The following is a 16,698-nucleotide window of genomic DNA, read 5'->3' on the forward strand; positions in this document are numbered from 1 at the left end:
CCTCACGGTGTTGGTTGAGAGTGAACAGGGAACTGACCTGTAAGAAAAGTGGCTCACGGAGGATGTAGGGGTGCACCTGTGAGGCCTCCTCCACACTGAGACCTGTGTTGGATTCATTCTGCCAAAGCCAAGTGGTGCTGCCCCAGGCCACTCAGTGACCCACTCACCCACCTCTAGAGAGGTTTGGCCATTTGGAAGAAGAGAATGGAGGACTGGGGCTGTAGCTCAGTGGGTAGAGCATTTGCTTAGCACATGCAGTTTTAGATTTAAGCCCCAGTTCAGCAAAAAGAGGTAGGTAAGGAGAGAGAGAGAGAGAGAGAGAGAGAGAGAGAGAGAGAGAATATAATGGGTGATGTCTTCCTCCTGGAGTGGCTATGAAGATTAAGGAGCATGCTTATAGACTAAGAAGCTGTCCAACAGGCCAGCAATTTTAATACTGGCCCCAAAACAGAGGCCAGTAGAGCCAGAAGGTCCTAAGACCTGCCTCTTTACCTGTCAGTTTGCCACCAGAGACTAGCTGTGTGGGGCCAGGGCTGAACCGGATTGTAGCTAGGGCTCTGAGCACTGGGTCCCCGAAGCCTCTTCTCTGCTTCCCTAATGGCCAGGCTGGCTTCCAGGACAGCAGGCTGGGAGATGGAGCTGTCAGCAAGAGTGACTGGGGAGTGAGCCACTAATGGGGAACAGCACTCATGGGACACAAAGCCATCTGTGGGGAGCGTAGCCACCAGTGGGGAGCACATGTCACAGAAATACTTATGAGAGCATAGTGAATTGTGGGGAGCACCGTCACGGGAGCACTCATGGAAATACAGCCACCTATGGAGAGCATAGGTCCCAGGAACATCTGTGGGGGGCACAGCCACTTGTGGGGAGCACAGCTCACAGGAACACCTGTGGGGATCATAGTTAGCTATCAGGAGCAGGCAATTACAGGAATACTCATGGGAGCACAGCTGTGTACGGGCATAGATAGATGTAAAGCACAGGTCCCAGGAACACCTGTGGGATCATGAGCAGACATCACAGGAATACTCATGGGAGCACAGCCATCTATGGGGAGAGATAGATGTAAAGCACAGGTCCCAGGAAATTCTGTGGGGAGCACAGCTATCTATGGGGAGCACTCCTCACAGGAACAGGAACACTAGTAGGAGCACAGCCATCTGTGGGGAGTACAGGTCATAGGAATACCTGTTGGGAGCACAGCCACCTGTGGGGAGCACAAGTACCTATAGGGAACATAGCCACCATTTTGGGGCTCCTAGGCGAGGGCATGTTGACTGGCATCTGTCTTTGGCAGAGGCCTAGAGGAGCAGCATTGAGGAGAAGAGGCGAGAGGGAGGGAGGACTAAAGATGATCCTCAGGGAGGCACCACAGCATCTTTTGCACCGGCCTTTTCCAGAGCTTCTGTCTGTTGGCTTCTCCTGTTGTGCCTGGCCTTCCCCAGAGCAAGAAAAATGAATGTGTCCATGAATCCTCAGCTACTGTCTGGGGCTGCCAGAGAGTTTGAAGGCAAAAACTGAGGAATTCTAAGCATTTATGACTTAGCGGAGTTGTTCCCTAACTGCTGGCTTCTGGAGGAGCCTTCTGGATTTCATTGTGGTTGCTCCTCCGCTTCTAGAACCTGCCAAGAACTCCCAGGTCCCAGTCAGCACTGTGTGGGGCAGGGGTTAGAGGACCTTTGTGTGGCTGGTGGCCCAGAGCACTGGTGTTGGGGCCGGCAGTCCAGGCCTGCACTAGGGGAAGTGGGAGAGGCTGTGACCTCAGGGGTCTGGCCCTCTGCGAAGGGTGAGCACAGCCTTCTCTGAGGAAGGCTTAGAGTACCCCTCAGGGGAAGGGCCTTTCCATACTGGCTCCCGTGGTGGATCACTCTGGGCAGATCATCACCTTCTCCCAGTCACTGTCTCCTTCAGTGTGTAGCTGGATGGTGGCTGTGGTGTTCCTACACCTCCCTCTCCATCCTTGGTGACCTAGAGAAACTAGAGGGGCTGTGACTGATTTTGCCTAGTCCCTTCACTGAGGCTGCCAGAGCAGGCAACACTGGCCCTCTTTGTCTTTGTTTTTCCAGACAGGGTTTCTCTGTGTAGCACTGGCTGTCCTGGAACTTGCTTTGTAGATGAGGCTGGCCCCACACTTACAGAGATCCTCTTGCCTCTGCCTCCTGAGATTCAAGGCGTGCACCATCATGCCCTGCTGGCCTCCCTGCCTCTTAAAGAAGCTCTCTCCCTTGCTCTTGAGCTACCTGTTCAATCCTCCTCTTCCCTACTCTCGCCTTGGGTAAATATTTATGTATTTACTCTGTGTGTGTGTGTGTGTGTGTGTGTGTGTGTGTGTGTGTGTGTGTGTGTGTGTGTATGCTGTACTCATGTGCATGTGCGTGTGCGTGTGTGCGCTCCTATGAGTATGTTATGGAGGCCAGAGGATGAGCCCTACCCTCTTGCTTTCTGTCTTATCCTTGAAACAGGATCTTTCACTGAGCCTGGACTTCACTGTATTTTTGGCTAGGTTGGCAGCCAGCAAGCCCCATGACCCTCCTGTCTCTTTCCTGCCCCTCCCCCATGGTGCTGGGGCCACAAGAGGGCCTGGCCCCACCTGGCTCTTTATAAGTTCTGGGGGTTTGAACTTTGATCTACATGCTTGAGTGTAAGCATTCTTTTGCGCTGAGCCCTTTCCCCAGTTCACCTGTTTTGTCTGTTTGAGACAGGGTCTCTCACTGGCCTGGAACTGGTCAAAAGGCTTGGCTGACTTGCCCAGGATCCACCTGCTTCTGCTTGCCCAGCTCTGGGATACAAGCATGTACAACCTACTTGGCTTTTTTCCTTTTTAAAATTTGGGTTCTGGGGATTGAACTCAGGTCTTCATGCCTGTGACAGCATGCAGTTCCTAAGCGGGACAGTAGGGTGTCTTAGTTTCTTTTCCAATTTCTGTGACAAATATCCTGACAAGTGCAACTGAAGGGAGATAGGGGTTATGTTGGCTCACTGTGCGAGGAGGTACAGTCCACCCATCATGGCAGGGAAGTCACAGCAGCAGCAGTGTGAAGCAGCTGCTCTCATTGCAGGGGTAGTCAGGAAGCAGAGAGCAACGAGTGCATGCACACCAGTGCTCAGCTAGCTTTCTCCTTTTTATACAGTCTAGCATCCCCTACACAGGGAATGGTGCCTCCCAGAGTGGGCTGGGTCTTCCCACATCAATTAACACAAGACAACCCCCACAGCATGTGTACAGGCAGCCAACCGTCTCTAAACAATCCCTTGAGATCTTCCTCTTTCTTCAGGTGATTCTAGACTGTCAAGTGGAAAATTAAAACTAACCATCAAGCCTCCATATTTATTTATATTGATCAGAAAGCTCAGCAAAAAGAGATGGGAGTCCACAGCCTCCCATATCTTAGCTGAGTGCATAATTATTGCTTGCCACCTTATGGCTCCTGGCTTTAATCCTGTTCAGTGAGAGCATCTACCCTCCAATATCATAACAAAGGAAGATGTGGTATCCTCTGTGGCCTGAGCAAGGAAAGGCTTCCAGGAGCTGGTTTCAGAAATGCTGACAAATATTTGCCAAAGGCAGGCACCCATGAGGTGGGCAACAGGCTATTGGTGAGGTTTCCAGGAAGTCACAGAACAGCTGGGGAATCGTGTGGCCCCAGCCCGGGTCCCATACTGAGCAAATGTGCGACAGATTAAATATTTATCTATTGTCCTGTCCACCTCAATAAAGCATCACACTCTTTCATGCTCTTGCCGTAATGACGTTTGTGTGCCTTGGAATGCCGCCCTGGGCCAGCCGATCATATTTAAAGATGTGAAAACATAAAAATCGATATAAAGAAATGAAAAGTCTGTTTCACTGATAAAACATCGTTTATCTTACTTATGGGTACTTCTCAGATTCCTCTAAGTGCCCTTTCAGAGGGCAGCATCAAAGCCAAGACCTGCTTACCTGCAGGCTTCTCAGGGCAGTGGAGTGAGGCAATAATATATGGGGGGTGAGGATAGGGTGCCAAGGAAGAGACTGTTTCTGGGGCTGGCACTACTGGACTCGCTTCCACCCAGAAGCTCCACGTGGGGATTCCTGAGGCTATTTCAGCATTTCAAAGCTCCCAAAGGTTGGGCTGGAGTGTAGAGGGCTTGCCTGGCATACACGAAGCCCTGGGCTCCATCTCCAGCACTGTTTAATACCAGCTGTGATGGAACACAGCTATAATCCCAGTCAAAGTCATCCTTGGTTACATATCCAGTTCCAGACCAGCCAGGACTACTATGTCTAAGATAAAAGTCTGAGAAAAGAACAGATCTTCACCGAGCATGGTGGGGCACTCCTTTAATGCCAGTACTCGGGAGGCAGAGGCAGGCAGATCTCTGTAAATTTGAGGCCAGCCTACAAAGAAAGTGCCAGGATAGCCAAGGCTACACAGAGAAACCCTGTATTGAAAACCAACCCTCCCAAAACAAACAAACAAACAAACAAACAAACAAACAACCTTCACAAAACTCTGATAGGTAAGTGCTTAGTGACCCTTTTTTGGTAGATGTTATGTAAGGTAATATCATTATGAAAATTAAGCATGCCAGTTAGAATGAATTTGGGAATTTTTTTTTTTTTTTCTGAGCCAGGATTTCTTTGTGTAGACGTGACTGTCCTGGAACTCGCTCTGTAGACCAGGCTGGCCTTGAATTCAGAGAGCCACCTGGCTCTGCCTCCGAGTTAAAGGCATGCACCATCACTACCCGGCTCAAATTATTTTCTTTAAATTACATTTATTTATTGTACGTGTGTGGGCATACGTGCCACAGCATGTGTGTGTGAACGTCAGAGGATAACCTGGGGGACTCCGTTCTCCCTTTTCACTATGTTGGTCTTGGTGATCAAACTTGAGTCACGAGGCTTGCCAGCCTGAAAACAAAATTATTTAGCCCACATCTAGGAGTTTAATAAATCAACTGTTCATACCTGTAGGTTCTGCATCCATGCATTCAAACAACAGCAGCTCAAAACCGTGTTGGAAAGGGGTTGGGGGACGGCTCAGTGAGTAGAGGCACTTGCTGCCAAATTTGGCAACTTGAGTTCAATCCCCAGGACCCCGCCTGGTGGGAGGACTGACTCTCACAAGTTGTCCTCTGACTACCACATGGATGCTGTGGCAGGTTCTTCTGTACCTCCTCTATAAATAAACAATAAATAAATAAATATAATGTTTTTAGACGTGCAGGAAAAAACTGTCTCTGTATTAAAGCATAGGAAGACCCCAAATAATACAGCACGGACCTCCTCACACAGCCTATAGTGTCTTCTCAGTAACAAGAGGACCACATGCAGGAAGAGTGTGTAAGATCATATGTAAACACTGCGCTATTTTATATGAGCACTTGAGCATCTGCAGATTTTGATATCTTGGGATAGCCTGCAAACCCCCCCCCCCCCCCCCCCCCCCCCCGTTCAGATCCCTGATGAATGAGCATTCTTTGAGCCACATGGGGAGGAAGCAGGTGTCCTCTGAGGCAACAAGGTTAGGGGCCTCATGGAACACCAGTTCTTTTCCTTTATTTACCCCCACAGACTCCCCCAGGCTGTGGGCTCCCTAAGCCCTTTTCTACGGATAGTAGCGAGATCAGGGTGGCCGGGGAATGGCCTTCTCCGCAGCCTCTGAGCAGGTGGTAACCAGTTGAGGTCACTTTGGGGCTGAAGGTGGGGTGGGCAGAAGCTCTCTTTGCTTTGTAGCCATGTTTGGAAGGGAGGTGAGGGGTGTGTCAGCGTTCCCCACTCGGCAGGAAGGTTTGAAACTTAGTGTTTCCCATTGTTGGTGTGTTACATGCTGTCTTCTACCAAGTGCCCAGATGCCCCTTCTCTCTGCAAGCTCTCTGTACTGTGGCCCTTCTGATCTTCTGCCAGTTCTTCTCCTAACCGAGCTTTCTCCTGCCTCGTGCTGTGTGAAAGGAGGACCCCTCACTCCAGCAGCTGAGATGCAGGTGTGACTCCAGAATGTCACATTTCCACAAACCTCTTTAGACCCCCAAATCTAAATGTGACCACTTCCATGGTTTTTAATATAGTTGTCCTTTTGTGTCCTGGGGATTGGTTCCAGAGCCACCCCCAGATACACAAATTTGTAGATACTCAAATACCTTTTATGGAAGACTACCTAGGTGTTAGCCCACACATGCACAAACCTGTGCACACCTCCTGGATTTTCTCGGTTGGAGACATTGCTGGGATGTTAAGAGCACTTGCTGTTTTTCCAGAGGACCTGAGTTTGTTTCCCAATATCCACATAGTAGTTCACAACTATCTGGAACTTCAGTTCTAGGGGATCTGATGCCTTCTTCTGACATCTGGAGGGTCTGTGTGCATGTGGTGCATATACACACATGCAGACAAAACACTCACATACAAACAAAAAATAAGAACAAATTAAAAAATATTGTTCTTGCCGGGCAGTGGTGGCGCACGCCTTTAATCCCAGCACTCGGGAGGCAGAGGCAGGTGGATCTCTGTGGGTTTGAGGCCAGCCTGGTCTCCAAAGCAAGTTCCAGGAAAGGCACAAAGCTACACAGAGAAACCCTGTCTTGAAAAAAAACCAAAAAAAATTTTTTTTTCTTAAATTTTTTATATAGCCAGGGAGTGTGTCAATCAACCATGCAGTACTGTACCTCAGTGTGGTTCTTCTGTTCTCATTGTTTGCATGACTGTCCTGTATTTTTCAGTAGATCCAAGTGAATCTGATGGGAGAGATTTTATGCATTGTCGGGACTAGAGAAGGTGTGAGGATACATTCCTCTTGCAAGAGTAGGATGGAGCTTCCATCTTAGATTCCTGAGGTGGGGCTGCATTAAAGGCAGCAAGTCTGAAATAGTTTGCTACTTAGGCAGCCTGAAGCCATCTGACCTATGGACTCCATCTAGTCTCATTTTCTGGTGGAAAAATAAATGAGCGCTAATTTGGGGGGCAGGGAGTGGATGATGTATACATGTGCTCTCACGCTGGAGAAGGGTGATTCATATGGGAACCACAATGTATACATGTTGGAGAGTCTAGTTATTGGAAAATTATAGCCCTGGAATTCTGTTGATGTAAATAAGCTTCGATATCCTCTGTAGGGTTAACCAAGCAACCCACAACAAAATGAGCTGATAATGACAATGCTGATTCATAATTAAAAAGTCCCTATGGCAGCAGCTGGAAACTGCTAACAACTCAAGGCTTCGCTGGTGAGCGGCCGATAAAGAAGCTTTCTCCGAGACTTGGGAGTCCATCTGTCCATCTGCACATGGGAGATGTGTCTTTTCTTGTAGCCTGGCAGGCAGCTGGACTTCACAGTATTGCAGGGGATGCAGTAACCTTTAAAAGGCTTTCTTAGTCAATTGCCAATTAGTTGACCTAATTGCGTGCAAAAATGAAACCTTAATCAAATTATACACAATTGGTGTGTGTGTGTGTGTGTGTGTGTGTGTGTGTGTGTGTGTGTGTGTGTGTGTGTTTGTGTGTGGCTCCGCAGTAGAGGATGTTTACTATGTATAAGACTCTGGGTCCCAACCCCACATCATCAGCCACAAGAGAAAAAAATTATACACAATTTACCATTATGTTCCAAAGGAAGCTTTAGGAAATTCAGTTCCAGGAGCATGAGATGCTTCTGATGAGATGTCTCCAGTTCCTGTGCTGAGGACGCTGCTTTCAACCTTTGGGCTGGGGTTTCCTCCCGACCTCAAGGAGACTAGAGCTAGCATCTGGATGAACAAAGCACTCAGGTTCTCATTTTTAAAAGTGTGCAAATCGTCCATGAGAAACAGTTTAGAAGATTTAACACTGTTCATTTAATATCTCATGGAAGACAATCTCTAAGATTTAACACAATGAAAAACATCGCATAGGCGAGTATATATAATAGGATATCTATATTGGAAAAAAGCACAGCAAAGATTTCGTATGGACATTCAGGCTTTATTTGCACAGAGTATTTCTGGAATCATGCAGAAGAAATGGATCAAGAGAGTCATCTCCATGGAGGGTGGAGACTGATGGGGAAGAGGCGAGATGGGTACTTAGGGTTTCTATTAGACATCATTTCTGCTTTTTGAATTCTGTGTTACTTATGGATCAGCTATTAACAAGGATGATTAATTGAGGTGGGAAGACTCACCCTAACTGTGGTGGTGCCATTCCATAGGCTGGGGTGCCAGACGAAATAAAAAATCAGCAGGCTGAGCGCCAGCATTCATCTCTCTCTGTTTCCTGCCTGCAGGTGACCACGGGCTCACAGGGGCTCCTGCTGCCTTCCCACCCTCCCCGTCTCCCGTACCCTCCACACCCTCCCGCTGTGAGCCTGAGTGATGCTTATCTCAGTTTTTTCTTTCCTCTATTTTCCTAGGAGAGGAAGACTCTTTGATTACTTATAATCATGATGCTTCTTTCTTTTTCAAAACCACGGACATGTCTTAAGTATGTGATTCTAGAATTGGAAGGAAAACACCCATTTCCAGGAAACAACAGGGTTATAAAACCAGACACAAGCCTGGGGACTCTGGACTGAGGCAAAGACCTTAGTCCCAACGCCCAGTTGCTGGGTATGCTGACATGCTACTAAGAAACTTTCCTAGTTCTGATGTGGTTTGCCACTGTAGACAGTACAGAACCCTACAGGAGTGCTCTTAGGAAAGGCACTGGGTACTAATGGCTTGAGCATCAGGGACAACAAGGCTCGATCCCAAGAGCCAAGTGTGTTCAAGTGGATGCAGACCTCTTACGACATCAGTGCTGCTCCCAGAGGCCAAGCAGCTCCTAATCTCAGTTTCCTACCAGGAATTGAAAAGAGCACGAGACCAACATTAATCCTAGTGAAAAATATGATATTTCATTGATTATGCAAAAAAGAATTCTGTTCGTACACACAGATCAACGTAAGACAGTACATTGCCTTCACATCGTAGATGCTCACAGTTCAGAGAAACAATTCCTAGGACAAAGCAGCCAGGGAGGTGCAGAGTGGATCCAAAGGTTCTGGGTTCTGAGCTGCCCTGGATGGTCCGTACAAAAAGAAACAAGAGCACTTGGAATGTTGTGGAAAGCCATCTTGGTGAACCCTCAAACTAGGGAAAGCTTTACTAGCTGTTTCAGTTCGAGTGGAAAACATCCCCCACAGGCTCAGTTTGAACACTTGCTTCTCAGTCGGTGGCACTGTTTTGAAAAACTGTGAAATCTTTAGGAGGTGGAATCTCGCAGGAAGGCCTTTGGGTTTGATAGTTCAGACCCACTCCCTGTCTGTTCTTGCCTTGTTCTGACATGATGTGAGGTGAGGGAGCCCGGCTGCATGCTCTTCCTACCATGGCATCTCCTGCCACCATGCTTTGCCTTCCACGATAGGCTGTGTGCCTTTAGACTGGGAGCCCAAACAAGCCCTTCTTCCCTTGAATGGCTTTGGTTATTATGGTTATTTTGTTCCAGTGAGAAATGTAACTAAGACAAGGGGTAACAAGGTGGTCACACGCTTCTGGAGGAGGCAAGCCAAGCTGGCATCTCCCTGGCACATTTATAAGAGTTCTGTGAGGACAGCAGTAGCACAGGTCATCATCCCAAGGCCTTCTCAATTGAAGAGCACAGGGCCAAGGACCGTGCCTGCAGCTCTGTCTCTGAGGGTATCCCCCACATGTTAAGCACATTAGTATCCAGCTCCCCCACCTGACCCTCTCTGTACCCATCAGCCCCTTTGTTTTCTCTACAGGACCTAGATGCAGACTGGCACAGCAGAACTTTCCTTCAAAGTCAGGTTTGCATGAGGAGATACATAACCAGCAGCCCTTGAGCCACCCGAGTGAGACGAGATGCTGAGCTTCGGTTTCAATGACTGACATTTTCCTCGCCTGGAATTAGCCAGTAATTGCATGTGGGCAGACTTAGCCAGAATGGTCTAAATGACCAATTAGAAGGCAAAAAGGAGGTCCTTTTTTTTTTTTTGAAAGTTCAAGGGTCCCCGTTGACGAGCCCTACTTCTCAGGCGATGCTCCAGTGGGTCTGTGCCCAGCTCTGCCATGCGTGAGTATACCCTACATTTGCCTAACGATAATGAATTGAGTACTTATTTTGCAGGAAAATATAGGGCACATCCATTACATGCAATCAAGCAAAAAGGCTGCGAAATGGGCACTCTATTAATTCCAAACAGAACCCTTCCCAAATGTCATCCTGCAACCGAGCGTGGGCTTATTACCAATCTGAAGGAATTAAGGGTAATTTTCATTTGTACAAAGGATTTGAGGGACGTGGCTACCGCCACACACACAGTATTAATTGAGTTAAATTCAATTTGGTAATTTTAGTGCAACTCACCCAGCCCTGACCTGGCCTGCCCTAGGGTGAGATCAGAGTGTCTTGTCTGCTGGAGGAAGCAGGTATATGCAGGTAAGGCAGGTCTCCGCAAGCATGTACGCACTTTAGGATACACACAGAATGGCGTACAGTTGACTAGTTATTGACCAGTTATTAACCAGTAAGTTGCCCAAAGAGGAAAAAATACATGTTAACGAGTAGCAAATCTCTGCATCTCTGGGCTTCAGTTTCCTCGTCTATAAAAGGGGAGAATGACATCTCCTTCAATGGAGTTTGAGGCTAGTGAACTTGAGCACAGCAGAGACCTCCCTTAGTGTGAGGACTAACTCTGATCTTTATTTTTATGCTCGGGGGGGGGGGGGGGGGCAGCCTCTAGGCTGTGCTGACTCCCATAGCACACATAGGGACATCTGGAGCCTCAATTTGAATGGGGACTATTTCCCAAGTCACTGCTAGGTCAGTCCCCTGGGCCTACAGATGTGGTTAGCCCACTGGGTTAGTGGTCATTTCCTTACTGATTTTAATGTCCACTATCTCTGGGTGGTCGCTGGGCTTGTGGGAGAGTGTAGAGCAAGAGACAGGAGCAAGCAGGGCAAGGCAGTTGGGAAGCTGGTCCAGATGGCCTGCAGCGAAAGAGGCCGGGCATCGGCAGGCAGCCCGGGTCCTCACTCCACATTCCGGTACTTGGTGAAGAGGTTGTATAGCACTCGCAGCGTGGACTTCAGGTCACAGTTGACAATGTCTGTGGAGAGACAAAACTCGTCAGTGGCCTCTGTAGGCCACACTCCGAAGCTAGCACCGATGGTCCCCTGCCATCCATCACTCATCCTCATCTACCCACTATGGTCCTCGGATGGGACTCATGCCATCAGGGGCAGGTGCGTGTGAAGGATGGGTAGGTGGTAGTGAGAACTCAGAACAGGCAAGCGATAAGGGAAGAAGGGGTCAGGAACTAGGATTTCAGTCCCATAGAAATCAGGCTGTCACCCCAGAGTGTGACTTCACCATGGACATAGCGGCTTCAGGTGAGAAGGGTCTTGGCCTTGCTAAGTCTGGTCTCATCTGTCTCTAAGGTGCCTCTCCCCTGCCTCCACCTTCACCACAGTGCTACCTGTGCTTGTGAAGAAGGGGACACTTGAGCTGGGTGTGGTGTCACGTGTCTTTAATCCTAGTAGTTGGGAGGCAGAGGCGGAGGATCTCTGAGTTTGAGGCAAAGAAGAGGAGGAAGAGGAAGAGGAGGAGGAAGTTTAAGGTGACAAAGACACTTAGGCTAGTCAGAGTAGGATAGAGGCCCTTCCATAAGGGAGGCCCCTGTGGGGCACAGGCTGCACAGGGCAGAGGGAGGAGGCTAGGAGCGAACTGTCTTCCTCCCACCCGCTCATCCATCCATCTCCCAGTCACCCACTTCTCAGGGTGCCCCTGTACTCTGCAGGCTCCTCCACCTTCTTCCCCCCGTTTTTCCTCCATGAGCCATGCTTTGAAGAACTAGAGCAAACAAAGGAAGAAGAAAAGGAACTCTGCTCTCTAGGAATGCACACGAAGGCAGTACAATCAGGAACAGCAACCCCCCCCCCCCCAAACAACGTAAGGGTAGCGGATGCTGCTACTGAGGGAAGTCAGGACAGCAGGTCAGGACAGCCCTTAGAGAGGGAAGTTGGGCGGGGAGAGGACTGTGCTGTGGAACAGAGGGCACAGGGCATATGGGAGAATCTCATTCCTCCTGTCCTGACCTAGGTTGGGGATTCATCTCTGCGCCTGTGTCATTTTACAAATAAAAGTGGTATTTAAAGGTCTAAGTGTGTAGGTCACATGAGGCAGGTGACTTAAGACCACAGCTGACACGGGCTCCAAGACGGGAGAGACGGCACAGAGCCACTGGGGCGAAGGTGAGACTATGACCAAAGTTCCATCACGACAGCAGAGCGGGAGGTCGGAGCCCCTGGGGGGTTGGGTGGCGGTTCCCTTGGCCTTGAGGCTGCTGCGGCTGAGGCTGCAGCTCCAAGTCACATGTACTGAGGCCCGGACTTCAAGCACTAAAGGGCAGCAAGCTGAGGGTCCCGAGCTGCAGTCAGTTTTAGAGTTCCCTCATGTCTGATTCTGCTATCCTGGTTGCAAACCAACCCTGTTCTACTCCAGCTGTGTCCAGATGCACACCAAAAACCCTTGCTGATAGAGAACAGGCTACTGGGACATCTGGAGAGACACAGAACCCAGCATTTCCCTTTGGCCCCCCATTTCAGTCTCCATTTGAGACCCCAGCAGGTGGCCGAGCCCTGTCATGGTACCCTGCTTGTGATACCCCAAGTCCCATCAGAATCACCTTCTTCCAGGTGCAGCTTTATGGAACCTGACTGATTCTCATTCTCTCTACTCATGCAGGGCCATGAGCAGCTAGGGAAAGTGTTCACAGCACAGTGAACAGACAGAAGCAGGAGGCTGTGGACTGACTGCACCCTCGGGTAGCTCTGGAAAGGCAGGCATACATGGGAATTCATCTGTTCTCCCCCCCCCCCACTTTATAACGTGTTTCATATGTGTACCTGAATGTTTGTATGTACACCACATGTGTGCAGGGACCCACAGAGGCCAGAAGAGGGCACCAGAGTCCCTGGAGCTGAGTTATACATGCTTGTGCTGCCTGATGCGGGTGCTGGGAACAAAACCTGGGTCCTCTGGAAGAGCAGCAAGTGCTCTAAACCACTCAGCCCCTGTCTACGCCTGTTAAAGCCAGGTGAGCTCTGAAGTTGAAGGGGAAAGCCAATGTTCAGCATGGGAGGACACTTGCACTGGGCATTTTCTTTCAACTTAATGCCCACTATGTTTTGATGTCCATCTCCACTGCCTCATGAGATCCCAGGGGTCCATTTCTCTGACCGTTATCTTACTGGTAAAACTGGGCAACAACTTTATGAAGGATGCCTCGAACACATTAAGGACACCTGGTTTCCTTTCAATTCTCCCACCTTTGCTCACCAACAGAGCTATTATCGCATACAGTTATGTCATGTGCACGCTGCACAGCAGCAGGAGTCGCCATTCACCAAAAAGGCCTGCTTCCTTAATTGCGCCAAGTGGATTCAGACAGATGTAGGGACAAAGTGGTGACTGCTTAGCACATGTTCTCACCAAGGAAGCCAACTACTGGCCATCTAGGCTGACCCCCCCAGGCTGATAGCAGAGTACTGAGGACAGAGCTATCTCAGCAGGGGGAAGGTTGTGGGTGCCTGGGAATCTACAGAGACTGGGCGCAATGGAAACAGAGTCCACCAAAGCCCCGGATGAATGAGCTGTGAGATGAGCGACTCGCACTCAGTGTGCCTATGTGGCTGGTCCAGGACCAGTCCCTGGGAACACACAGTCAGAACTGTGGGCCTCTGGGTCAGAGCCCATCAGCACTGGCTGTCTAGTGGGCTGGGGCTAAGGAGAACTAGGTCAGAGCCAAATAGCTCTAGGAGCAAAGAGCCCTGGGCCCAGGGAGAGGGTTCCTTAGCTCCTCTTCCTTCTCCTGGGAACCAGGGTCTCCACCTAATCAAGAACCATCCATCCTGAGGACATCAGAGGCACACCTTTATTATTATTATTATTATAACATTCATCTATCTGTGTGTGTAGGATTAGAAATCAGAAGACAACTTTAGGGAGCAAGATCTCTCCTTCTACCATTTGTGCTCCAGGGAAACTCAGTTGTCAGGCGTGGCCGTAAGAACCTTTGTCTAATGAGCATCTTACCAGCCTCTTTCCTTTTTTTTCCTAATTAAAAAATTTAAATGATTTATTTATTTTTATTTCATGTCCATTGGTGTTTTTCCTGCATGTATGTCTGTGTGAGGGTGTTGGATTCACTGGAGTTACAGACAGGTGTGAGCTGCCATGTGGGTGCTGGGAATTGAACCCAGGTCCTCTGGAAGAGCAGCCAGTGCTCGTAACCACTGAACCATCTCTCCAGTCCCTCTTTTTTTTTTTTTTAAATAAAAATAATTACCAAATAGTATCTCTGTTTGTGTATCTTTTACATAATGGTTAAATCAATGTAATTAGCATGCCTATCACTGGTTATTTCCTTGTGTTAAGAACATTCAAGAATTGTCTCACTGACCTGCTCCCCTGCATCCCAATCTTCTGGTGAGCATCACCCCACTTTTGATCTGTGCACATGGCAGAGACGGTGTGATATCTGTCTTTTGCATCTGGCTTATTTCACTTAAGATCGCATCCTCCAAGGCTATGCACGCTGTCACAAACAATAACAATTAAACCTTTTTTATGGCTGAATAGTATTCCATAGTTCCTATCTGTCCATCCATCAACAGACACAGGCTGATTCCATCTTCTGGCTGCTGTGACTCCACCCGCAGTGAACAGGCAATGGAGGTGAGTCTCTACCATACTCAATTCATGTCCTTTGGATATATACTCAGTAGTGGGACTGCTACTGTATAGAAGCTCCGTTTATAATTTACTGAGGACTACCCCTGACCATTTTCCATAGTGGTAGTACTGATGGACAATTCGGCCAACAATGTGTAAGGACTCTACCGTGGTTCATCTTAGAGTTCTCTCCTGGCCTTTCTTACACCTCACTACACTGACGTTCTTACAGCTTGTCAGGATGGTTGTGATGATGTGGGGGCTCCTGGAATGGTCTGGAAGGATCTTCTCATCCCAAGATCACCAGTTCAATGTCTGCTACATTCCTTTCGCCAAGGGAATGTGTATAGCTTATGTAAAGCGTAGGATGGAGACTCTTGTGATATTTTGCTTGCCATGCAGAGTGTTAGAGATCCCCAACAACATCAGATGAAGACAGTGTTCCAACACGGCTGTGGCCATCCCCCCTTGCCCCTGCGGTTTCTATGGCTCCATGCCTTTGTGATGACTGGAGTTGGAGGAAGCTGTCGCTGTCAGCTCTGTACACTGTGATCCAGGGCTATGGGGGAGGAGGCTGGGGCAACTTTCATGTTTTTGGCTACAGACCAAGCCTATCCATGTTGAGCTGACCAGGGGAACTGCCCAGCCGTCAGCTGATGCTCCCCACACAGCCTGTCTCAGCCCCCCCAGCCCCCCACCCCCTGTGGTTTGCATATGCCACCAATCTGCTGGCTGTCCACAGTTTGATCCTGCTGACTGCACTGGGCTTCTCCTGAGTCCCAACCTGCCTGGCACACTGGGATCTTGACCATATTGGATGATGAGTCCACTTGAATGGTGGGAGCAGTAAGGCATATGCATTTGAAGACACATACCCCTCAATAACAAACTGCCAGCCTTATACTGATTCTTTTCTCGTTTCTCCTCTTTGATTTTCCTCCTCTCCCCTCCCTTCCTCTCCTCATCTCCCTCCCTTTCCTCTCTCACCCATACTGGGTATTAAACCGAGGTCCTATACAAGTGATCTACCACTGAGCTATATCCCCAGCCTTCACTTTACATGTTAGTTTGAGACAGGGTCTCACTAAATTGCCCAGGGTGACCTTGAACTTGCTATGTAGCCCAGGCTGGCCTGGAATCACTCTCTAAATTCCAGACAGGCCTTGAGCCTGCAACCCTCCTACTTCAGTCTCTCCTGTAATGGGTTTCCTCACCCGGCATTTCAGCCCCTCCATTGGCTATGGATGTGATGCTCACCCTCAGCTTAAGCTTGTCAGAGCACGGAGAGGCTCTGAAGGCCAGGTGGCAGAAGCCTGAGACATAACACAGGGCATTATAGAGCTCTGAGGACCCCTGACCTCAGAATCTTGCCAGGAGAAATGTCCCCATCATGGTGTTTCGATCTGGTGACATCCTCACAGAATTCGTCACAATGTCTGCAGCGTCACATCTCCCGGGCAGAAGCACGGAAGTGAGAGGGAACGCTGGGAGCTGCTGCTCACAAAGTCCAGTTTCACAGAGCCCCACAGCAGCCCCCCTTTACGCACTGGAAATTTTCTGCATGGGCACGATGCCCAGGACAACAACAAATAAGATACATGTGTTTTTCCACTGCCATTGCTCAGGAAGTTTCAGATTAAGTGGGTCAATAATCACATTCGAAACCTCTCTCTATACCCAAACAGTCCTATAGATTGACACCGGGAAAATCCTCCTTGTCTAAAGGGAAACAATGGTGCAGACACCAACGTATCAGGACAAGTCTTTCTAGTCTGCAGGTTGGAAGTTTCCATGAAGCAGTTCAAGGAGCCAACCACAGAAAATGAAGCTGGGGCTGGAGAGATGGCTCAGTCTTTAAAGGCTAGGCTCACAACCCCAAATACAGGAAACCGAAGCTGGGGTTCTCCAAGCCAGGTGCTGGGGCTGCTGCGGGACGCTAGAGCTCATCCATAGGGGCATCAGAATAGAGAATCTTGTCTTGCCAGGAGAGTGCTCCCAGGAGCACC

The 16,698-nt window shown here is 49.0% G+C and overlaps 1 protein-coding gene across 3 annotated transcripts in view; it reads right to left on the minus strand.

Moving 5' to 3' along the window:
• Positions 1-7,921: 7,921 nt before the first annotated feature.
• Parva (parvin alpha) overlaps positions 7,922-16,698 on the minus strand; it is a 155,579-nt gene continuing 146,802 nt past the window's right edge. For all 3 annotated transcript variants that reach the window (XM_052762982.1, XM_052762983.1, XM_052762984.1), the window contains exon 13: positions 7,922-11,066. In XM_052762982.1, coding sequence (XP_052618942.1) covers positions 10,990-11,066 — 77 coding nt within the window. In that variant the 3' untranslated portion in view covers positions 7,922-10,989. The remainder of the gene's footprint in view (positions 11,067-16,698) is intronic.

Source organism: Peromyscus californicus, unplaced genomic scaffold (genome assembly GCF_007827085.1).
Source record: "Peromyscus californicus insignis strain IS unplaced genomic scaffold, ASM782708v3 Scaffold_4__1_contigs__length_199733344, whole genome shotgun sequence".
NCBI lineage: Eukaryota > Metazoa > Chordata > Mammalia > Rodentia > Cricetidae > Peromyscus > Peromyscus californicus.